This window comes from Talpa occidentalis, unplaced genomic scaffold (genome assembly GCF_014898055.3).
Source record: "Talpa occidentalis isolate TD23 unplaced genomic scaffold, MPIMG_talOcc4v2.1 talOcc4.16, whole genome shotgun sequence".
Taxonomy (NCBI): Eukaryota; Metazoa; Chordata; class Mammalia; order Eulipotyphla; family Talpidae; genus Talpa; species Talpa occidentalis.
This window is the reverse complement of record NW_023601653.1, coordinates 22,814-44,794: the sequence shown is the minus strand read 5'-3', so window position 1 is coordinate 44,794 and position 21,981 is coordinate 22,814. Positions and strand designations below refer to the sequence as shown.

The following is a 21,981-nucleotide window of genomic DNA, read 5'->3' as shown; positions in this document are numbered from 1 at the left end:
CGGGGCCTTGACGCCTGGTGGTGAGTCCCAGGACCCCTGACTCTCGAGGACAGGGGGCAAGACCCTGCTGCCCGCAGGTCCAGAGTGGAGATGGACACTCAGCGGTGGACAGGAAGGCGGACTTTTTCAGCCACGGGCACTCAAAGTGGTCCTTTGAAAAGCACAGTTGGGAAGGGGCGGATGCTGCCCCTACAGCCCGAGGGCCCCTGGGCCCGGCCCCCGACTGCTGACCTGCACCTGCCCACAAGGGGCAGGCCCAGACCCCGGAGGGATGGGGTGGCTCCGGGCAGGGATGGGGTCACTTCTCGAGAGCCAGTGGGGGCTCCTGCCGCTGGCTGCAAGGGGGGGTGGGCGGAGCCTGCTGATTGGCCGGGGCTCTGTGAGGTCACTGGGCTCCGGGCCAGGCTGGCAGCAGTCGGGCAGAGATGCTGCCAACTGCCATCCTGCTGGTCTTGGCAGCGTCTGCGGCCGCCAAAGATAACAACACGTGTGAGTAAGTGCGGGGTCCGCCAGGCACGAGGGGCTGTCTTCTGGATGCAGGCCCTGCCCAGACTGCCTGTGCCCAGGGTGGGGCCCAGCGGACCGCGCTGCCTCAGGGCCCCGACTTCATTGTTGCTCCAGACCCTGGGCTCGGACACCAAAGCCCGTGGCCTGTGCCCCTCCCTGCCAGGCCTGGCCCCTGAGCTGGGACTCAGGAGTCACTGCTCTGAACTCCAGACCCTGAGCCCCCCAGACTGTGCTTGACCCTGGGGCGCCTCCCACCCGGCCTACTGTGTCCACCGTGGCCACTGCTCCCTGTCCCGCCCAGCCCTAAGCCCCAGGACCCTGCTCTCCCCCACTCTCCTCCCCGCACAGCCCTGAGGATCTCGGGACCTGCCCCCTTTGGCCAGAGGCCCCTGTACTGCGAGGGCCTTTGGGTCTATCCTGGCCCCGCTCCATGACTGCACCTGAGGCCGCGTCCCTCCCAGCGCCCGTGTGCCCGGCAGGGTCGAGCAGTGCCCTTTCTCTCTCCAGTGGCCCCTGCGGATTCCGGAACCTGCAAGGGGGAACCCGCACTGTGGGAGGGCAGGACGCGCACCTGGGGGCCTGGCCCTGGATGGTCAGCCTGCAGGTCTACACCTACCACAGCAACCGGAGGTACCATGTCTGTGGGGGCACCTTGCTGAATGCCCACTGGGTGCTCACGGCCGCTCACTGCTTCGCTAAGAAAAAGTACGTGGGGTCCAGGGGGCGGTGTCCAGGGGGTGGGCAGCGCCTGTGCGAGCCTGACCCGCCCATCCTGCAGAAACGTGTACGACTGGAGGCTGGTGTTCGGGGCCAGGGAGGTGGTGTACGGGAGCAGCACGCCCGTGAAGCCGCCCCAGCAGGAGCGGTACGTGGAGAAGATAGTGCTGCATGAGCGCTACCTCCCCAGCCTCGAGGCCAATGACATCGCGCTGCTGAAGGTCACACCCCCCATCTCCTGCGGACGCTTCATCGGCCAGGGCTGCCTGCCCCAGTTCCGGGCAGGCCCGCCCCGAGTCCCCCAGACCTGCTGGGTGGCCGGCTGGGGCTTCATAAGGGAGAACAGTGAGTGCCGGGGCCCCGGGCAGGCGGTGGGTCCAGCGCGGCCTTGGCCCCAGGGGAAGGCGGGGGAGGGCCGGGAGTCAGGGTTCTGGTGGCACTGGATGCCGGGCCTGCAGGTGCTGTTCCCTGGTGTGGGCCGCACCCTGAAACCCTGCTGGGAAAAGAGCCTTAGGTGGGTCCAGAGGCCGTGGCTGCCCCCTTCGCTGGGCCTCAGTGCCCCTCGCGGCCGAAAGGGCGGAACACCTGGTACCCCGGCCTGAGCGTTCCCGGCTGCTGAGCACAGGCCCTGCGCCGGTCCGGCCTGTCCGTGCGGCCTCAAGCGTCCTTGGAGGCCGGTGCAGGCCCAGGGACAGCAGTGGGCAAGGCTGAGGACCAGGCCTCTGGCGTGAGTGTGGGGGAGGCCATCACACGGCCGTGAACTCAGCCCTGAAGCGCCTGTTTTGAGATAATGGGAAGTTGTGTGTCCTAATTCAAGGCGGTCCAGTCACGTGGGGCTTCAAACAGCCCTTTTGGTAATAACAGATGATTTCGTGGTTCTTCCCTTAACCCTCCCTCCCCTCTCCCCAAGGTTCAGTTCAGTCCCCGGTGGGCCTCGGCCCCTCAGGGGTCTCCCCTGCACACCCCCCTGGCCTGCGGCTGCCTGGCCCTGCTGCCCACCAGCCACTGCGGATCTCTCCCCTCAGCCACTCGCCACCTCCCACCTTTACTCAGGCGGGGTCTGGGCTCTGGGTCCTCCTGGGGTGCCTGCGAGGGGCCAGGCCTGCGGGGCCCCCTAGCAGTGACTGATGAACCCCAGGGCAAAGCCCTTTGCTGCCATGGGATGCCGGGCCCTGATGGCCTGTCTTGAGGCTCCCAGCTCTGGCATGGCTGGAAAGCTGTTCTAGTGCCCAGCCACTGCCTGGGCCTTGTGGGTGCCTGCGAGGCTGCCCGAACCGGGCCCTGGCGGCAGCTCAGGCACTGGGGGCGCGGGGGCCAGGCAAGCTGGGGCGGGCAGTGCTGGCCTCTGCCTGCTGCTCCTTGATGGGGATGCACCGGCCGCTGGCTGAAGTGGGCCTCCCCCGCGGTTCAGGCAGCGCCAGGCTGCAGAGGCAGCGCTGACCCACCCCAGGCCTGGCAGAGCCCGGTGGGGATGGAGCCGACAGTGGGACGGAGGTGGGTCCTGCACTGAGAGGCTCTGCCTCTCTGACCTGGCCGAGGGCGGTGAGAGGTGCTGCTGAGGGCACCTGAGACCCCGGTGGGCTTGGCAGGCCTCATGGCTGGCCACAGCCGGCTCCCAGGACCCTCACAGCCACTGGGGCCCGCCCTCATCCAGCTGCTCGAGTTAGCGGGCACCCCACCCTGGCCCGTCTGGTCTGTTTCTGCTCTGACCCCACGTCTGGGCTTGAAAGGAGCATTTCAGGGCAGGGGGAGTGTGGGCAGCAGGGCACCACCCAGACCGTGGTCACTGCCACTGACCACCCAGTTGCCCGCTGTAGGCCGCAGGGTGTCACCCGTGCTACAGGAGGCACGAGTGGACCTCATTGACCTGGACCTGTGCAACTCGACCCAGTGGTACAATGGGCGCATCCGTGCAACCAACGTGTGTGCCGGGTACCCTGAGGGCAAGGTGGACACCTGCCAGGTATGTCCCCCCGGGCACCTGGCCGTGATGCCCCTGGGCCCTGCCCTGTCCAGGCCCTGCGAGGCTGCCCGAACCGGGCCCTGGCGGCAGCTCGGCCTGCCCTGTCCCCCAGCCGTCCCCAGCACTTCAGTCACAGCAAGGATGGGAGTGACCAGCTGCCCCGACAGCCAGCCAGTGGCCCTCCCTGACAGGCGTCATCACGCCCCCAAACAGCCCTTGAGGGGTGCAGAGCCAAACCCACAGGATGTGGCCGGCTGGTCCCCACATTACCCAGAGCCCCCTTCACCACACCCACCCCCAGCCAGGATGCTGCTCCGGCATCAGCCCCCGCAGCGCAGGGACACGGAGGGAGCCGGCCAGTGCGGCTGGGACCATGGTCAGGCAGTGACAGTGTCCTCCTGGGCAGGGGGACAGCGGCGGGCCGCTCATGTGTGAAGACAAGGCGGAGAATACCTTTGTGGTCGTGGGGGTCACCAGCTGGGGGGTAGGCTGCGCCCGCGCCAAGCGCCCCGGGGTCTACACATCCACCTGGGCCTACCTGAACTGGATCGCCTCCAAGATCGGGTCCAGCACGCTGCACAAGTCTCAGCTGGCCAGCGCGGCCCGCCCCACTGCAGCCCCGGCCAGGCCCACCTCTGCTCACCCTCAGCACTCCCCCTGGTACTTCCAGCACCCCAATCGGCCTGCTCGCCCGTCTGCATCAGCGCTCCGGCCCTCTGTGCCCCACCCACCCCCACCCCCACCCCCACCCCCACATGCACGGCCGCCCCCGCCCCCGCCCCCGCCCCCACCCCCGCCCCCACCCCCGCCCCCACCCACCATGAGGCCCCCCCAAGCACTGTCCTTCGCAAAGCGGCTGCAGCAGCTAATAGAGGCTCTGAAGGGGAAGACCTTCTCCAGTGCCAAAAGCAGCTATGAGGTGGACACCACAGATATCCCAGAGCTGACTGCCCCCGCCTGACCTGACCCTTCTCGTAGACCCAGTGGCCCTGCATTCCTGAGGGAAAAGAGATGAAATATAAATATAAATATATAGATATATATACACACGCCGAGAGGCACGTCTGGACTCCTCCCTGCCCTCCCCAACGGAGCCCAAGCCTTGCCCTGGGAGGCCAACGAGCGTCAGCTGCCGTCCTGACCCGGGGAGGGCTGGGCGCAGGCCCGCACGCCCTTCACACGGGTCTGCGTATTCAGTGGGGTCGGTGGATGGGGGGGTTCTGGAAGCAGCTCTGGGCAGTGAGCTGCTGGGGCTGGGAGGACCGGTGGGCCGAGCCCTGAGGTGTGAGGGCGTCTCCAGGTCTCCTAGAGGCCCTGCGGGAGCCTGGCTTCCCCCAAGCACAGAGGACAGGGGCTGCAAGCCACCAGGGCCCAGCACGAGACGCTTGGAGGTTTTGCTTCTGGCTCTGGCTCTGGCCCGGCTTGTGCTCACGCCCATTACTGGGTGTGTGGTTAAACTGTATCAGTTACTGGATTCAAGCAAATTAGGAAATTCATTATTCACCAAAGCTCTCCAGGAACAGCGACGGAGCGTGCATTGTGGACGCCAAATGCCTCTCACCCTTTGGGAGTGTCTGAGATCCTCACTGTAAGGTACAGAAGCCAACGGAGCCACGGAAATGGCTGCATGTGGGTGGCACGTGCGTGGGGGTGGGCTGTGGGGCTGTAATGCTGTCCCAGGGCTGGCAGAAGGGGCAGCCACGGACACAGGAGAAGCGGGGCCTGCCAGGCGCGCTCGGGCCTGCAGAGCGGGGCAGCTGCCCGGCTCACCCGCCCCACACCGCCAGGCTTCTCAGCCGGAATTGCTCACATGCTGGCAGTCCTGGTGGGTGTGGGTGGATTGCCTATTCCTGTTGTGGTAACTGAAACTCAGACTTGACTGGATTAATCCTTCACTGTGGGATTAAACGTGCAAGTCCCAGTAAGGAAACGGCCTGGCTCCCAGCTGGCAGCTGCTATGGCAAGCACCCACCCTCACCTCTGGTCTCATAACTGCCGCGGTGGCAGGTGCAAGATGGCGCTGCGTGCTGGCTGCACAAACACACAGCCGTTAGCAAAGGCAGGAACGTTGGGGAGGAGGTCTGGGGGAGAAAGCCTCAGGAGGACACGGGCAGAGCAGGGAGGACAGGCACAGGAGGACCTGCACGTATTTTTAGACTAAGACTTTAGGTTTCCTTGTTAAAATGAACACATACCATTTAATTTATAAATTGTTTCTGAAGGAACAGAAAATCTTGTTTTCCCTCTAAGAAAACTATTTAAGAACCAATTAAACATGAAATAGAAAATTATTTAATTTTTTAAGTGCAGTTATGTTCCTGAGCAAATCAAACTGCTATAGTTGTGTATGCAATTTAACAGTACTTTAAAGAGTGCTTGTAGTGCTTACAGTGTTTTAGCTAAAAATGTATACCATATACATTTTTCCTCCAGCTAATTATACGATTTGATCACTTGAATCTTTATATCAGCAGAAAACTGAGAGTGGATGCGTATTAGGAAGTTAAGGCTACAGATGTCTCAGGGTCTCTAACATAGTACCCCACATCACTGTTCACCTTTGCAACAGATTTGGCAGGGGTCCTGGGGGGAGAGAATAGAAGATATTTTTAAAGATGACGACTCATATAAATCATTTTTCTTATTTTACATACAGTAATAACTATAATAATATTTACAGAGTAAATCTAGGAAACTGTAACAGAAAATTAGCTAAATCATGTTGGAGAAGTGGGGGAACCTGGATAAATTCAGTTGGATTGTGTTTTACTTTTTGGCATATGAATTTTATGCAAACACAGCAATTTATGGTGTTTTCATTTCTCCTTTATAAAAACATTAAAATTCTATGCCTCCATTCTCTGTGACACAAATGTAAAAACAAACAGGCAAAGTATAGGGACAGACTTGCGTTTGTTTTGTTTGAGTAGCTTGCTCCTAATCATGTCCTCCTCAACTGTATGAAAGTCTTGATCTATTATGTTATTCTCAACATTTTGTCAAATAATCGGTGCTTTTGTGGCCACATGTGAAAAATACATTATTTAAGTAAGGTATTATATTAACACCATTTTGATTAGCCTAAATGTTTTCAGGCATTGAGATAAATCTTATGTGAAAAAAGTATGATGCCCACAGAAAATTCCTAGTAAAGGACAGCAGTAAACCCACCTTATTGATCACTTTGAGTATAAATGAATTACTCTCTAACTAAAGGCAGAGATTAGCAGAAGGAATTAAAGACATGATCCCAGCAGATGCTGTCTGGAAGAGATTCGGGGCCAATGATACAGGCTTAAAGAAAAATGATGGAAAAGATACCCAAAACACAGTAATCAAGAGATGATATGGTTATACTAATATCAGACAAAATAGGCTCTAAGTCAAAAACCGCTGTAAGAAACAAATGAATCGATAACAGGCAACTCAAGAGTGTGATTAGGCATAGACACAACCTATGAAGCTGTCTGAAGCCTGTGCACCACGAGTTCGATCCCCGGCTGGCTAGGGAGCAACCCACATGGCGCAGCGGACCTCTCCTGGCTCGCCCGCAGCTTCCCTCAGCAGTGTACTTCGGTTGATCCGCCTGTTCTGTACCCCACTCTGTCTCTGGTGAATCCTGTCACCCCCCCCCCACACACACACCTCTGGACTGTGCCCCAGCTCGTGTATGCATAAATAAATAAATCTTATACAAAACAAAACATGTCGACATACATGAGCCACAAAGGCACATGCACCAAAGAACAAACCTTAGAATATTTGAAGCAATTGCTGGCATGATTGAAGGGAGAAAGAAGAAGTGCTGTGATGTTATTTGGAGACTTTAATACTTTACTTTCAAAATAGGATGTCTGGTGGAGATGAGTGGGTCGTGCAGGCCTCGGACAATACACTCGGCAGATGGACACAGACGGGGCACCCAGCAGCAGCAGCAGAAGTGTTCTCAAACATTTATGGAACATTCCTTAGGAGAGATTATGTTCCAGGCCACAGACAATTCTCAGTCAATTTAAAAAGACACACAAAGTGTCTTCTCTGACCACAATGGGCGAAGCCAGAAATCGATTAACAAAGGAGAATTGGGAAATTCACAAATATGTGGAAATTATGTGGAAATTCTCTTAAAAAAACCAATGTATCAAATAACCACAAAGGAAATTGTAACATACCCAGAGATGAATTTAAGATGAAGGCACAATATACCAAAACCTACAGGATGCAGCAGGGCTCAGAGGAAGATTTACAGTAATGAATGCCTATACATTGCAAAGAACTAGATAAAAGTAACCTAAACCAGTTAGCATAACAAAGGGGTAACAGTAGGAACAAATGAAACAGAGACTAGAAAAGCAATGGAACTAATTCATCCAAAGTTAATTTCAGAGCACAGCCGCAAAATTTGCAAACCCTTAACTATAATAATCAAAAAAAGAAGATGCAAACAATTAAAATAAAAAGACGGGCATTGGGACAACACTGCTGACTACAGAAGGCTACAGGAAGCGCCTGCCCCAGTGTGTCACCTACAAGAAACAGACCTAGAAGACACCAATCACCAAAAGAGATTCAAGAAGAAATAGAAGAGTGTGGAAGTCTGAACAGACGTACAAAATGCAGACTGAATCAGTAAAAAAATTAATTGACAAGCCAAGAAGAAAAAGGCAGGACAAGACGACTTCACTGCTGGATTTTACCAAACATTTAAAGAATTACAGGCCCCCTCCCCCGCCAATCTACAACAGCAGCACAGGAGAACACACCCTAACTCCTTCCTTGGGCAGCGCACCTTCACAAAGCCACATCACAGATTATATCACAACAGAAACCTGTGAAAGTTGGAAAAAAATTATCAACAAACATCCCTTATGAATGTAGATGCAAAAACTCAAACAAAATACTAATATAGTCAGCAACGTATTAAATGGACTATAAATCCATTTTATGTAAGTGGGATTTAAAAAAAATTTATTTTTATTTATTTATGCATACAAGAGCTGGGATGCAGGCCAAAGGTGTGGGGGTGAGAGGACTCCCCAGAGACAGAGTGGGGAGCAGAACAGGCAGATCCACTGAGACACACTGCTGAGGGGAGTAGCAGGGAGACAAGAGGGGTCTGCTGCACCCTGTGGGTCACTCCTTGGCTGGGGTCGCACTCAGGCCACAGTGGCTGGCGAGAGCTTGAGAACCCTGAGTAACCCCTGAGCCCCCAGGGAGCCCCGACTAGGTTTTTCTTGAAGGCGTGGGCAGCGGTGAGCGTGAGCGGCTGCGGGGGGCACTGGAGGCGGCCCCTCGGCAGGTGGACAGTCCTCCGCGGGCCTGCAGCTGCGCGCTGTGGCCCCAAACACCGCTGAGCCTGCGCTGGTGAGCGCCTTGGCCAGGTGATGGAGGACCAGGTGAGGTCTCAGGGCGAGGCCGGAGCCCAGACTCCCCAGGGACGAGCCTAGAGACAGAGCCGGCAGAGGGGGCACGGGGAGAAACTGCTGAAAGAATAATGGGGCTTTCCTCCCAAGGGACAGAAATAAACACTTGGGGCCTGGATGGGCGTGCTGTCATGCGGGCAGCGGCTAGCTGTCGGGCAGCAGCATGGTCTCCTCAGATGGTGGTTACATCCATCTCAGTGGAGCGGTCCGCGAGCGCCTTGGGGGCACGGTGCTGCTGGGCAGAAGTGATCAGGGCGAGCCTCTGAACTGAGACTGCAGCGGCTTCAGGGGAAAGGCAACTGCTCTGGATGCACCGCCGACTCCATCCCTCAGACCCCCCCTTCGCCCCACGCAGCGCCTTCAGCAAGCGGGTTGTGGGGCGCAGGGACCCTCAGGGTGGCCCCACAGCCAGGGTGGGCCCCACAGCCCTTTGCTCAGTGAAGTCCAGACCCAGGAGGCAGGCGCAGGCCCGCGTGGGCGCGAGGCAGCCTCTCCTGGAAAGGAAGCTGTCCCGGGAGGGGCCGGCCGGGCGCCCGCTGGTCCTAGGAATTCGGGGCACTGAGGAGACGCCTCTCAGCCCAGCTCCGGGACCCGTGGTGGGGACCCGGGGACCCGCAGGGGCGCAGGCACCTGCCGGAAGCCCCGGGGCAGCAGGTGGGCGCGGGCCGGGCTGGAGGTCAGCTCTGCGGAAACTGCGCCGAAACTTACTTTATTCAAGAGACACACACAGCGCGTCTGGTGCTCGCCGCCCGCGGCTGCCGCCAGGGTCACCTGGGCGGGGGGGCGGGCGGGGGCCGGGGTCACGGGCCGGGGGGCGCCGCTGGCAGAGGGGGGGTGCCAGGCCCTGCCCGGGGGCACCTGGGCTCGTGCTGTCCTGCGGCGCCGCATCTGGGGTGGCATCAGCCTCCTGCTCCAGGTCGAAGTTCTGGAAAAGGCGGCAGAGGGTGAGGGTGAGAGGGGGTGAGGGTGAGAGGGTGAGGGTGAGAGCATGAGAGGGTGAGAGGGTGAGAGGGGGTGAGGGTGAGAGTGAGGGTGAGAGGGTGAGGGTGAGAGCATGAGAGGGTGAGAGGGTGAGAGGGTGAGGGTGAGAGGGTGAGGGTGTGAGGGTAAGAGGGTGAGGGTGAGAGGGTGAGAGTGAGAGGGTGAGGGTGAGGGTGAGGGTGAGAGGGTGAGAGGGTGAGGGTGAGAGGGTGAGAGGGTGAGAGGGTGAGGGTGAGGGTGAGAGGGTGAGAGGGTGAGGGTGAGAGGGTGAGGGTGAGAGGGTGAGAGGTGAGGGTGTGAGGGTGAGAGGGTGAGGGTGAGAGGGTGAGAGGGTGAGAGGGTGAGGGTGAGAGGGTGAGAGGGTGAGAGGGTAAGGGGGAGAGGGTGAGAGGGTGAGGGTGAGAGGGTGAGAGGGTGAGAGGGTGAGAGGGTGAGGGTGTGAGGGTGAGAGGGTGAGAGGGTGAGAGCGTGAGAGGGTGAGAGGGTGAGAGGGTGAGGGTGAGAGGGTGAGAGGGTGAGGGTGTGAGGGTGAGAGGGTGAGACGGTGAGAGGGTGAGAGGGTGAGGGTGAGAGGGTGAGAGGGTGAGGGTGAGGGTGAGAGGGTGAGAGGGTGAGGGTGAGAGGGTGAGAGGGTGTGAGGGTGAGAGGGCGAGAGGGCGAGAGGGCGAGAGGGTGTGAGGGTGAGGGTGAGAGGGTGAGGGTGAGAGGGTGAGAGGGTGAGAGGGTGTGAGGGTGAGAGGGTGAGAGGGTGAGAGGGTGAGGGTGAGAGGGTGAGAGTGAGAGGGTGAGGGTGAGGTGAGAGGGTGAGAGGGTGAGAGGGTGAGGGTGAGAGGGTGAGAGGGTGAGAGGGTGAGAGGGTGAGGGTGAGAGGGTGAGAGGGTGAGGGTGAGAGGGTGAGGGTGAGAGGGTGAGGGTGAGGGTGAGAGGGTGAGAGGGGTGAGGGTGAGAGGGTGAGGGTGAGAGGGTGAGAGGGTAAGGGGGTGAGGGTGAGGGTGAGAGGGTGAGGGTGAGAGGGTAGAGGGTAAGGGGGAGAGGGTGAGGGTGAGAGGGTGAGAGGGTGAGGGTGAGGGTGAGAGGGTGAGAGGGTGAGGGTGAAAGGGTGAGTGAGAGGGTGAGAGGGTGAGAGGGTGAGGGTGAAGGTGAGAGGGTGAGAGGGTAAGGGGAGAGGGTGAGGGTGAGAGGGTGAGGGTGAGAGGGTGAGAGGGTTGAGGGTGAGTGAGAGGGTGAGGGTGAGAGGGTGAGAGGGTGAGGGTGAGAGGGTGAGAGGGTGAGGGTGAGAGGTGAGGGTGAGAGGTGAGGGGAGGGTGAGAGGGTGAGAGGGTGAGGTGAGAGGGTGAGGGTGAGAGGGTGAGAGTAAGGGTGAGGGTGAGAGGTGAGAGGGGAGGGTGAGAGGGGTGGAGGGTAAGGGGGAGAGGGTGAGGGTGAGAGGTGAGAGGGTGAGGGTGAGGGTGAGAGGGTGAGAGGTGAGGGTGAAAGGGTGAGGGTGAGAGGGTGAGAGGGTGAGAGGGTGAGAGGGTGAGAGGGTAAGGGGGAGAGGGTGAGGGTGAGAGGGTGAGGGTGAGAGGGTGAGAGGGTGAGGGTGTGAGGGTGAGAGGGTGAGAGCATGAGAGGGTGAGAGGGTGAGAGGGTGAGAGGGTGAGAGGGTGAGGGTGAGAGGGTGAGAGGGTGAGAGTGAGGGTGAGAGGGTGAGAGGGTGAGGGTGAGGGTGAGAGGGGAGGGTGAGGTGAGAGGGTGAGTGAGGGTGAGAGGGTGAGGGTGTGAGGGTGAGGGTGAGAGGGTGAGAGGGTGAGAGGTGAGGGTGAGGGTGTGAGGGTGAGAGGGTGAGGGGTGAGGGTGTGAGGGTGAGAGGGTGAGAGGGTGAGGGGAGAGGGTGAGGGTGAGAGGGTGAGAGGGTGAGGGTGAGAGGGTGAGAGGGTGAGGGTGAGGTGAAGGGTGAGGGTGAGAGGGAGAGGGTGAGGGTGAGAGGGTGAGAGGGAGAGAGGGTGAGAGGGTGAGAGGGTGAGGGTGAGAGCATGAGAGGGTGAGGGTGAGGGTGAGAGGGTGAGAGGGTGAGGTGAGAGCATGAGGAGGGTGAGAGGGTGAGGGTGAGGGGGAGAGGGTGAGGGTGAGAGGGTGAGGGTGAGAGGGTGAGGGTGAGAGGGTGAGGGTGAGGGTGAGAGGGTGAGGATGAGAGGGTGAGGTGAGAGGGTGAGTGAGGGTGAGAGGTGAGGGTGAGAGGGTGAGAGGGTGGGGTGTGAGGGTGAGAGGTGAGGGTGAGAGGGTGAGGTGAGAGGTGAGGGTGTGAGGGTGAGAGGGTGAGTGAGAGGGTGAGTTGTGAGGGTGAGAGGGTGAGGGTGAGAGGGTGAGGGGGAGGGTGAGAGGGTGAGGGTGAGAGGGTGAGGGTGAGAGGTGAGGGTGAGGTGAGAGGGTGAGGGTGAGAGGGTGAGGGTGAGAGGGTGAGGTGAGGGTGAGGGCGAGAGGTTGAGAGTGAGGTGAGAGGGTGAGAGGGTGAGGGCGAGAGGGTGAGAGGTAAGAGGTGAGGGTGAGAGGGTGAGGGCGAGAGGGTGAGGGCGAGAGGGTGAGAGGGTGAGGGTGAGAGGGTGAGAGGGTGAGGGCGAGAGGGTGAGAGGTGAGAGGTGAGGGTGAGGGTGAGAGGTGAGGGCGAGAGTGGAGCGGGAGGTGTGAGGGGTGGAGGGTGAGAGGGTGAGGGTGAGAGGGTGAGGTGAGAGGGTGAGGGTGAGAGGGAGGGGTGAGGGTGAGAGGGTGAGGGTGAGAGGGTGAGGGTGAGAGGGTGAGGGTGAGAGGGTGAGAGGGTGAGGGTGAGAGGGTGAGGGTGAGAGGGTGGGGTGAGGGTGAGAGGGTGAGTGAGAGTGAGGGTGAGAGGTGAGGGGAGAGGGTGAGGGCGAGAGGGTGAGAGGGTAAGGGGGAGAGGGGGAGAGGGTGAGAGGGTGAGGGTGAGGGTGAGAGGGTGAGGGCGAGAGGGTGAGGGCGAGAGGGTGAGAGGGTAAGGGGGAGAGGGGGAGAGGTAAGGGGAGAGGTGAGAGGTGAGGGTGAGAGGGTGAGGGCGAGAGGGTGAGGAGAGGCGAGAGGGTGAGAGGGTAAGGAGGAGAGGGGGAGAGGGTAAGGGGGAGAGGGTGAGGGTCCCCGCCCGCCCCGCCTGGCAGCCCCGCGCCGGCCCACCTCGAGCTCGCGCAGAACCTCGTCCATGAAGTCGCGGGAGGTGCGCTTGTAGGCCAGCGCCAGGCGGATGGCGTCGTTGAAGAGCTGCGGGCGGCGGGCGGGCTCGGTGGGCGGCGGGCCTGCCGCCGGCTGTCCCCGCGCCGCCCCGCGCCGCCCCGCGCCGCCCCGCCCCGCCCCGCCCCGCGCCGCGCCGCCCCGCCCCGCGCCGCCCCGCGCCGCCCCGCGCCGCCTACCTTGACCACGTTGGTGCCGTCGGCGGCCGAGACGAAGTACAGCGCAGCGAGAACTTCCTGGCGAAGTTGAAGCTCCGCCGCGTCACCCTCATGTCGGCTGCGGAGGGAAGGCAGGGCGGCTCGCGGGGGCGCCGGCCCGGGACCCCGCGGGGTGGGGGGCTCCTACCGTCGATCTTGTTGGCCACCACGACGCACGGGATCTCGGGCCGGAACTCGCGGAGCTCGGCGTACCAGGCGCCCAGGTTGCGGTAGGTGACCTTCCGCTGCGCGTCGAACACCTGCGGGCGGCGCGCGGGCCTGAGCGCCCCGGGCACCGGCGGCTCCCGGCCCGGCCCGGCCCGGCCGGCCCGGCCCAGCCCGGCCCGGCCCGGCCCGGCGGCGGCGCTGCCCTCGGCTCTGCGGCCGCTTCGGCAACGCCTCTGCAGCAGCCCCGAGCGTGCCTAGACCCCCCTTTAGTTGGGGCTAAGGCCCCTTGCAGCACCCTTACTGCTGTATTCTAGACAAAGTACTTTTTACCTTTCGGCATTTTGTAGCTTATAATTTTATTGACTGTTCATGATCGAGTTTTCACCTCTTACAGGCACCGCTGAGCCCTGCAGCCCTGGGGGCCTCTCCTGCGGGGCGGGAACCCTTAAGGCATCCTGAGTGGCCACTGCGGGGCCTTCGGCCCTCCCAGGCCAGTGCCCCTGCCCACGGCCCTGGGGCCTCACTGCCCAGCAGGCGCTGGCCGCGGGTCCTGAAGGCCCAGTAGGGACGTCTGGGAGAGCAGGCCTGTAAAGAAACTTCTGGACTCTGCTTCACCCCTGGCTGTCGCTTCCGGCCACTGCTGGCCACCAGGAGGCGGGGGTGGTGTCCTGAGCCTCTCTCCCACTTTGGGGACTGGCTTGGGGAAGGGGCAGCCCCATCAGGGCCCAGGGCGGTGCCCCACGCTGCCGCCAGTGCGGTGGGGCCTGCAAATACAGGTCGCTCAGGTGCTGGCGGGACACCTTGGGCCTCAGAGGAGGGTCTGAGAGGAGCTCGTGGGCATGTCAGGGCACGGGGATCGCTCCCAGAGGAAGGGGATGAGCTCAAAGTACCCGGTACAGGTCAGAGACCAGCTCTGTGAGAGCTGGGCCTGGAGTCTGTCCCTTGAGGCATGTGCTGGCGGTGACATTTGCAAATGTTTCAAATTCTGTGCGTAAGGGACAGCTTCTCCCTTGTGTCCACACAGGCTGGCCCCGAGCGTCGCCCCACGTGATGCGGAGCAGCAGCTACCGCAAGCAGCTCAGCGGCCTGGGTGGCGTGAGCACGGGCACTGTAGGGCTCCCACCCCCTTCGGCTTCCACCCTGCGGGCAGCCAGAGGCCCCCAGGCAAGCAAGCAGGCCCACACGGCCGAGAGTAGGGGCGAGGCTGGCGGCTGTGTGGTGGCAAGAGCTGTGGCCAGCAGGAGAGGCCTAGCACTGTCTCCCCAAGGCTTTGCCATCACCCCAGGGCTGTCTGCGCTGATGCCCCAGGGACCCAGCCAACCAGGCCGCCCGCCCCCACCGAGGCCACAAGGTCCTAGTGGGGCCACAAGGCTGCCCCATCACCTTCATGTTATCCCCCGGCCCCCCGCCTCCCAGGCCAGGGCATTGGAAAACGGCAATGAGAGACTTGCGTGCCCACGGAGGGCATGAGAGGCAGAGGCCTGCCCTCGGGGGCTGCGGCGTCCCTGCTCGCTGTCCACACACTGTGCGTGGGTGTCCAGACGAGTCTTATAAATGGATCCAAAAACCGCTTTTTAGCATCTGAAAGGGCAGGCCCGGAGCAGAGCCAGGGAGAGACCCCGGACCCAGCTCCCCTGCTCTCGGCCCCGCCCCGGCTGACGCCCTCTGGGCACTGACCACCTGGCCACCAGGGTGGCCCTCGAGGGCTGTGTGTCTGTCAGCACGTGAGGGGCCAAGGAAGTCCCTGGGGCCAGAGTCCCATGGTCAGAGCCTGGCTGGGCAGGGGGACGCCTGGGGTGCCGTGCAGGCGCCTCCGCTGCAGTTGGGCTCTTGACATCCCGCCTGCTCCCACCCAGGCTGCCGTCCGCACTGTGCCCGCAATGAGCTCACATGGCGCTTCATGCCCCCCGCCACGGCCCCTACCATGATGCAGGCGTGGGCCTTGTGGTAGTAGGAGGCGTGCATGCTGTGGAACCGCTCCTGGCCCGCCGTGTCCCAGAAGTCTGCAAGGCAAGCACAGCCCTGACTGCCTGCCCGGTGGTCTCTGCAGAAAGCAGGGGGCCCCAGAGTGCTGTGGGCAGGGCTGTGGGGCTGTGGGGGGCACGGCAGAGAGGCCTCGGGGGTGCCTGGGCGCCAAGACACAGGCCCTGCCAAAGCCAAACTCAGCTGCCTGAGCATCTCGCCAGGTGATCAGGGCGGCAGTTCGTGTCCTGAGGGAGCACCGCTGTGGACACTCCGGCCGCATGGTGCCTTCTTCACCGGAGGAAGGAGCCCGTCGCTTAGAGCAGCTCTGAGCCCCGCACGCCTAGGTCTCTCCTCGACCCACTTGCCCTGTACCGAGGTCCCCTCCTCCTGCTGGCCCACCCATGGCCCAGTCGCGCGGCCTGGCCCTGTGCTGCTCACCCACAAGGACGGTCCTGCCGTCCACGGTGGCTGTGTGCTTGTACAGGGTCAGGGCATAGGTGGACAGCTGCTGCGGCCGGCTGCGCAGAGGTCAAGGAGCAAAGGAGGATGGGGGGTGAGGGAGGTGCTGGGGCTCTGGCCTGGTGGGCCATCCTCTTTCTCTGGGAGTTTATGGGATTTTGGCGGCATGGCCACTGCACTTGGGCCAGCTTCCGCTGCGCGACCCCCGTGTCGCTGCCGGCTCGCGCCCGGAGGCCTGTCTACATTTGCTCTCTATGGGGTAGGTGTGTCTGGGAAGTGCTTGCTCTCCTGGTGGGCTGCAGAGCGCCCACCTTTGTCTCAGGGACCCTTCTGTGGAAAGCCTGGTTTATCTGCTGTGACTGCAGTGTGAGGGTCAGCTCCCCTGCGGGGGCACAGGCGGGCAGAGAGGGCCAGGAGAGGCTGAGCATGTGTCCTGGCCATCCAAGCCCAAGGTCACACAGGAAACAGAATTCTACAAAGAAGCTGTCAGAAATGGACCAGGTACAGAGGACAGCGTGGTGTGCAGGCCCCTTTACGGTGGGGCTCCTGCAGATAGCCGGCTGCTGCCCGTGGCTGCTGCCTGTTTGTGTGTGAGGCCTGGTGTGGCGTCTGAGGCTGCAAGGGCTTGTGGAGTGACCAGCAAAGCCCGAAGTCCTGGTGGCGGGTGCAGAGGGCGCCTGGGGAGGTGGAGCGAGACCAGCTCGGGCCCGGCTCAGGCAGGGCCAGGGCTCCTCTCACTGTGCAACTGAGCTGGGAGGCATTTTACAGCCACCTGTGGGGCCAGGGAGGGCCTCACTGGAAACCTGCACCACGTTTGCTCCAGGTTATGACTGTCGGGAGCCCGCCTTTTGCTGTCAGGGGGCTCAGCAACTCCCACAGTCAGGGCTACCGAGGGCGGCAGGGGCTGCTCATCACCCCACCTCCTCCCAGCAGGGCAGACCCACAGCATGCAGATGTAGCCGCGGCAGGCTCTGGCGGGAGTGAAGGCTGCTCACCCTCCCAGCCCTCCGCCCGGGCCACGGACGAGGGGCGGCAGGAGCTGCCAGAGGGAGGGGCCGGGGACCGTGCGTGCCAGACCTTTAAGGATACAAGCCATCCAGGAGAAACCGCTCCATCAGTCTGCAAGGGAATGGGCAAGTTGGTCAGGTGGATGCCACCCCAGGCCCCTCCCGCTCACCCAGGACCACACCCAGGAGCAACCAATAGCCTGGACAGGTCAGATGTCCACAGTAGAAATAGTGACGTGAACCCTCATGCCTTAAACACCTGTCAGGTAAAAGCTGATTGCAGACTTAAATATGAAATGTGAAATTATCATAATAACTATTTTAGAAGAAAACAGGAAAAAAATCTCTGACACCGAGAGCTTGGTGAAGACCAAAGCGCGATCCAGCAAAGGAAAGAAAAAGGCAGGTCCTCCCCTGGTGGCGCAGCAGTTGAGTGCTGAACTGCGAAGCTGCCCGCAGCCTCTGCAGTGCAGGTTCGATCCCTGGCTGCCGGCGAGGGTCCCACATGGCGCGCAGACCTCTCCTGCCGCCCGCTGCTCCCCTCAGCAGTGTACCTCGATCCTTCTGCCTGTTCTGCTCCCCGCTCTGGCTCTGCTGAATTCTCTCACCCTCCCGCGCCTCTGACTGTACCCAGTGCTTGTATAAATAAATAAATAAATAAATAAAAAAAATTTTTTTTTTTTTTTAAAGGCAGACGGGTGTTGGTGGCGATCAGAGCCTGCCTGGAGCCCTGTGGGGAGAGGGAGCAGGTACTGGAGGCTGTGCTAGCCGCCCTGTGAGGGCCATGTCCACAGCAGCGCAGAAACCCTGTCACAACACGGGCAAAGGCATGAGAAGAGGAGTGCCCCAAGGGGGCACAGGAAGCCTGGCGCTGCCAGCAGATGGGGCAGGCAAGTCCAGGACCAGCCGCAGCGGGCCACAGCAGCGACTCCCAAGAAGGCAGAGCGCCCAACTCCCACAGCAGCCCGGAGACCTCTGGACACCTGAGGCAGCTACCGGGAAGCTGAGTCAGCATCCCTGTGCCTCTGGTCGGAAGCCTCTGCTCCCTGTGATTTCAGGGACACCATGAAAACAATGACCTCCAAGGCACTGGCCAGTGCTGGGCTGAGGACAGTGTGTGACCTCAGACAGGACAGATCCGAAGTCACAGAGGCACAGGGGGAAAGACATTGTGCACTGATGAAAGGTTCACGCTACCAAGAAGGTATAAACATCAGAATTAATAACAGAGCCCAAGTATGGAAGTAACACTGACACCACCGAAGGGCACACCACCGTGTAAGGCTTCACTGGAGTCCGATGAGTCTGGAGGCCGCAGGCCAAAGACCCGCAGGGGCGGAGACAGACAAGCCCTCCCAGCCCCTGGACATGCGCCCCATTGGGCGGGCGAGCACCAGTCAGGCCACCGCACAAGTCCTGATGAGGCTGAGATGACTGTGGTTGTACAAAATGTCTTTTCCAATAAAAATGAATGAAAGTAGGAACTGACAATAGATGAAAAATCAGACAATTCACTGATATGTGGAAATTAAACAACAATCTTAACAAATGGGTCAAAAAGTCATAAGGAAAATTAGGAAATGCCTTAAAATGAATGAAAATGGAAACACAATGTACCAAAATTTATGAAGTTCAAGAAGCTACAGCAAACTGCATCGGGCACAAAAGAGCAAATTAGGCCCAAGACTAACAGAAGGAAGGAAATCATAAATACCATGGTGGATGTGAACAAATGAAAGAATAGACAGACAATAGAGAAGAAATGAAGCCACAAATTAGTTCTTTGTAAACAAGAAAATCAACAAAATTGGCCAATCTTCACTACACTAAGAGGGAAAAGACTCAGATGATCAAAGTCAGAAGTGAAGCAGGACAGCAATGTCAACCACACAGAAGCAAGGGGGATGGTAGGAGAACAGGACAGAACACGCGCCCACTGGGCGAGCGGGACGCATGTGCCCTCAGGGGCTCGAGCAGCAGCAGAAACCAGGGCAGACAGGGCCAGCAGGGCAGAAACAGTGCCGGGGCAGGGATGCGCGGGGTGTTCGCGGGATGTCTGTGGGCTGGGCCGCTCGGGCGCGCTCTTCCGGCTGTGTCATGACATGCACCAGCATGTTTCAAACTTTTCCAAAAAACAGAAGTCACAGGAACGCCTCCCGCTTCCTTCTGGCAGGTGGGCGCCTCTCTGACCCTGGAGCCCGCTTCTGGAGCCACTGCCAGCACAGGAGAGCCCAGCACTAGCCACGGGAGCACAGATGCAGAAATGCTCTCAAGGGCTAGAAACTCAGGCTCCCGCCGAAGCCACGGCCCACTGGAAAGCCAGAGCCATCTTGAGGAACGTGGCGGCCCAGGTACACTGGGGAGACCAGGCCCACCTCTGCTCAGGTGTCCCAGGGCTCCCCCTTCTTTTAGCGCAGCCGCTTGAGGCCTCTGCTCCTCTGCTCCCACTCTCTCCCCTCCCCCGCCACCACCCTGCCAGTCATCAGCCCTTCCCCAAGTGGAAAGAGTCTCCCAGATGCCTTTGCAACCAGGGCTGCTCACAGCTGTACCCTGTGCCTGCAAGGTCACGGCTCTGAGTTGGTTCCCATCCTCCGGCCACAGCTTCACACTCCTGAGGGTGTGAAGTGCAGCTCACACTGGGAACAGGCTCCGCTCATAATGAAGAGTCCCACAAGGCAATGCACGTCCCCAAGGAACAGGGACACGCCAGTGAAATGCCTCAAAACACTTGATCCCCGCAGGCAGGACAGAAGCAGGGCGTGAACCTGCTGCGGGTTGGGGGAAGCGGCCTTGGGGGACTCCCGAGCATGAGCCTGAGCTCCTCCTCAGTCATGGACCGTCCGACCCGCTCCCCAGAGCAGCCTCTCCCTCCTGCACTCTCCTTCCCACACAAGGCCAGCTGGTGAGCAGCCCTCCAGGACAGCAGCAGCTAGAGGCCGGGCCACTGTGACTTCTCTGCTTGTTTCCTCAGCCTCATCAGCTCTGGCTTGGCTGAGCTCTGTGGCCCGAGGGGCAGACTGTCCTGTGCACAGTGAACACCATCAAGGGGAAGACAACCGCTGGGCCAAGCTACTCCAGGGGCACCAGAGGGGCCCTCGGGAAACCTCACCACACCTGGGACCAGGAGAAACAGGTATGGAGGGAACGACAAGGCCTGGCTGCGCTGGACCAGCTCCTCTGGGGACCAGCTCTTCCAAGGACCAGCTCTGGGACCAGCTCCTCCGGGGACCGGCTCTTCCAGAGACTGGCTCCTCTGGGGAGCAGCTTCTGTTGCAGCAGTGGGAGCCTGGGCTCTGGTGTGGTGGGGTCAGTGCCCAGTGCCCAGGCCTGGGGACGATGGTCCACCCTGACAGAGCCTGGCACAGGGACCACAGGCACACGGGATGGCAGGCGGAGGCTGTGACCTGCCGCCAGAGAAGGCGAGGCCTCCTGGAGGCCTGCTGTAGACCCCATTCCGGCGCCCCCAGCCAGGCGGATCCACAGTGTGAGGCCCCTGGGTTTGAGAGGCGCCGGCCCTACCCAGGCCCTTACTCGTCTCCTCTCAAGGTTTTTAGAAGCCGTGTCAGGCTGAGAGCTGGCGTGGAAGCCCCGGCTGGCCCTGCATGGGGTATCCCCACGCTGGTCAGTGTGTCTGCTGAGACGCTGTCCCACGCAGGGTCTGTCAGCATGCTGTGGCCATCGCTGCTGTCCCCGGAGCCATTCGGATTCCTGGTTTTTGTTGTTTGAGTGATGCTGACAAGCGTTGTGGAGCATTGGGCTAGCGCCCCTCTACCTGCACCAAGCTGCGCTCCATCACCTCTGTGGGTCACTCAGCGCCTGTCACGCCTGTCTTCTGAGTGCCGACTCTGGCTTCAGCCTCGGCCAGTGGTCATGGGTGGCCCACAGCTGCGAGGTACTGGCCAGTGTGTTCATGCTTGTGTGGGGGGCAGACTGTGAACTCAATGAAATGGCCCAAAACAAATCATGTCCCTAGAGAATGAGTCATGGTTACCTGAGGACAAGAATGTGCCAATAACAGATGAAGCTGGGAGCACGGAGGACCCCGCCGCACCGCAGCCAGGGCTAAGGAGGGCATCCAGCCTGCCCCGCGAGCCAAGGCAGAGGGGACACGCCAACGGCACTGTCCCCGACCCTGCAGGGCTCCCCGCAGCCAGCCCTCACTCACCCCATCAGCGCAGGCTCCCCCCAGAAAGCACCTCCGACACCCTCACTCGCGTTGCACTCCCCTCCCCCACCCCTTCTCCGCTCCCAGATCTCCACCTTGGACACAGCACATGCAGGAACTTTCCAGCTCTCACCCCCTCTTCCTGCTGCTTTGCCAGTCTCTAGGGTGACCTCCCTTTTCTCTGAAGACTCCAGGAAAAGGCCCAACTTAAGACTTGCCCCGACCCACAAGGTACACAGCAGCTCCCCCACCCCACGCACACCTGGGATCCAGCCCTGACCCCCCACGAGGCCTCGGGGCTCATGGGCTGTCCTGGGTCCGGGGGCCCGGTCTCCCCACATACTTGGACTTGCCCACGGCACTGTCCCCCAGGCAGATGATCTTCACGTAGTCATCAGCGTCGTATTTTTCTTGGTCCAGCTCACAGGGTTTGGCTTTGTCCCCAGCCATGGGCTCCTGGGTGGAGGGTGGGCTCAGCCCGGGCCGCGGTCTGGCTGCCGTCTGGGAAGGCCAAGAAGAGCTGCTGTTAGAGACAGGTTCTCTCAACCAAGTCCACGTCTTCCTCTTCCCAGGGGGGCTGGGAGGAGACCGCGAGCCAGGCCCGGCCGGCCGGGCTTCTCTGCCTCGCTGGGCCACCAAGCTCCTCGGGGTGGCGTCGCCGGGCCCCTCCCCGCGCCCCTCGGGGCCGCCCCGGGCCGCCAGGAGAGACGGTGTTCTAAAGCCAAGCCCACGCAGGGTTTCCTCACGGGCAAAACAGGGACGGAAACTGCCCAGTCACATCCGTGCGACTCCCCGCACGGGCCGGGGCAGCAGCCCCGCGGCGCCCGCGCCCCGCCGCCCCGCGCGCCCCGCGCGCCCCGCGGCTGTCGCGGCGCAGCGACCGTCGGGCAGCTCTTCCGCTCCGCAGTCATCGGGGCGCGCGAAACGCGTCTCCTTTCCACGCCGCGGCCAGGCCGGCGCCCCCGCCCCGCGGGGCCCGTCGTCCAGCCCCGCCCGGCCGGCCCCGTCCCGCCCCGCCGCGGCCGCAGCCGCAGCCGCAGCCGCAGCCCCAGCCCGAGCCCGCACCGCGGCGCGTCCGGCTCCCGGGGGCGCTGCAGAGACCCGGCCCGCAGCCTCCGCGCCGCCCGCTTCCGGCCCGCGCGTCCTCCGGCTGCTACGCAACCGCGCGAGGACCCCGAGGGCTGCCCGGCCGCCGCCTGAAGGCCCCAACGCGCGC

At 61.3% G+C, this 21,981-nt stretch overlaps 2 protein-coding genes and 1 long non-coding RNA gene across 3 annotated transcripts; 2 read left to right on the top strand and 1 right to left on the bottom strand.

The window, feature by feature from the left end:
- Window positions 1-394: 394 nt before the first annotated feature.
- On the top strand, window positions 395-4,260 carry ACR (acrosin). Its single transcript, XM_037515189.2, has 5 exons — window positions 395-493; window positions 1,015-1,212; window positions 1,286-1,569; window positions 3,042-3,187; window positions 3,594-4,260. Exons 1-5 carry the CDS (start codon window positions 426-428, stop codon window positions 4,146-4,148), a joined length of 1,251 nt encoding a protein of 416 aa, XP_037371086.1. The 5' UTR covers window positions 395-425; the 3' UTR covers window positions 4,149-4,260.
- Window positions 4,261-5,744: 1,484 nt separating this feature from the next.
- Window positions 5,745-21,266, bottom strand: RABL2B (RAB, member of RAS oncogene family like 2B). Its single transcript, XM_054695961.1, is given in 10 exon segments — window positions 5,745-5,770; window positions 9,319-9,535; window positions 12,751-12,834; window positions 12,984-13,027; window positions 13,030-13,080; window positions 13,150-13,261; window positions 15,093-15,172; window positions 15,573-15,652; window positions 16,683-16,712; window positions 21,109-21,266. Coding segments are annotated over 9 exon segments (804 nt in total). The 5' UTR covers window positions 21,216-21,266; the 3' UTR covers window positions 5,745-5,770; window position 9,319.
- Window positions 18,749-20,276, top strand: LOC119247125 (uncharacterized). The gene is made up of 3 exons (XR_005125647.1): window positions 18,749-18,951; window positions 19,572-19,733; window positions 20,256-20,276. It is a non-coding gene; the product is annotated as an uncharacterized LOC119247125 (long non-coding RNA).
- Window positions 21,267-21,981: the final 715 nt, after the last annotated feature.

Bases quoted from the DNA above. Each gene is read 5' to 3' on its own strand.
- ACR (XM_037515189.2), top strand. From the start codon at position 426: ATGCTGCCAACTGCCATCCTGCTGGTCTTGGCAGCGTCTGCGGCCGCC. The intron at 1,213-1,285 runs GTACGTGGGGTC...CCCATCCTGCAG, and splicing joins CACTGCTTCGCTAAGAAAAA to AAACGTGTACGACTGGAGGC. The intron at 3,188-3,593 runs GTATGTCCCCCC...CCTCCTGGGCAG, and splicing joins GCAAGGTGGACACCTGCCAG to GGGGACAGCGGCGGGCCGCT.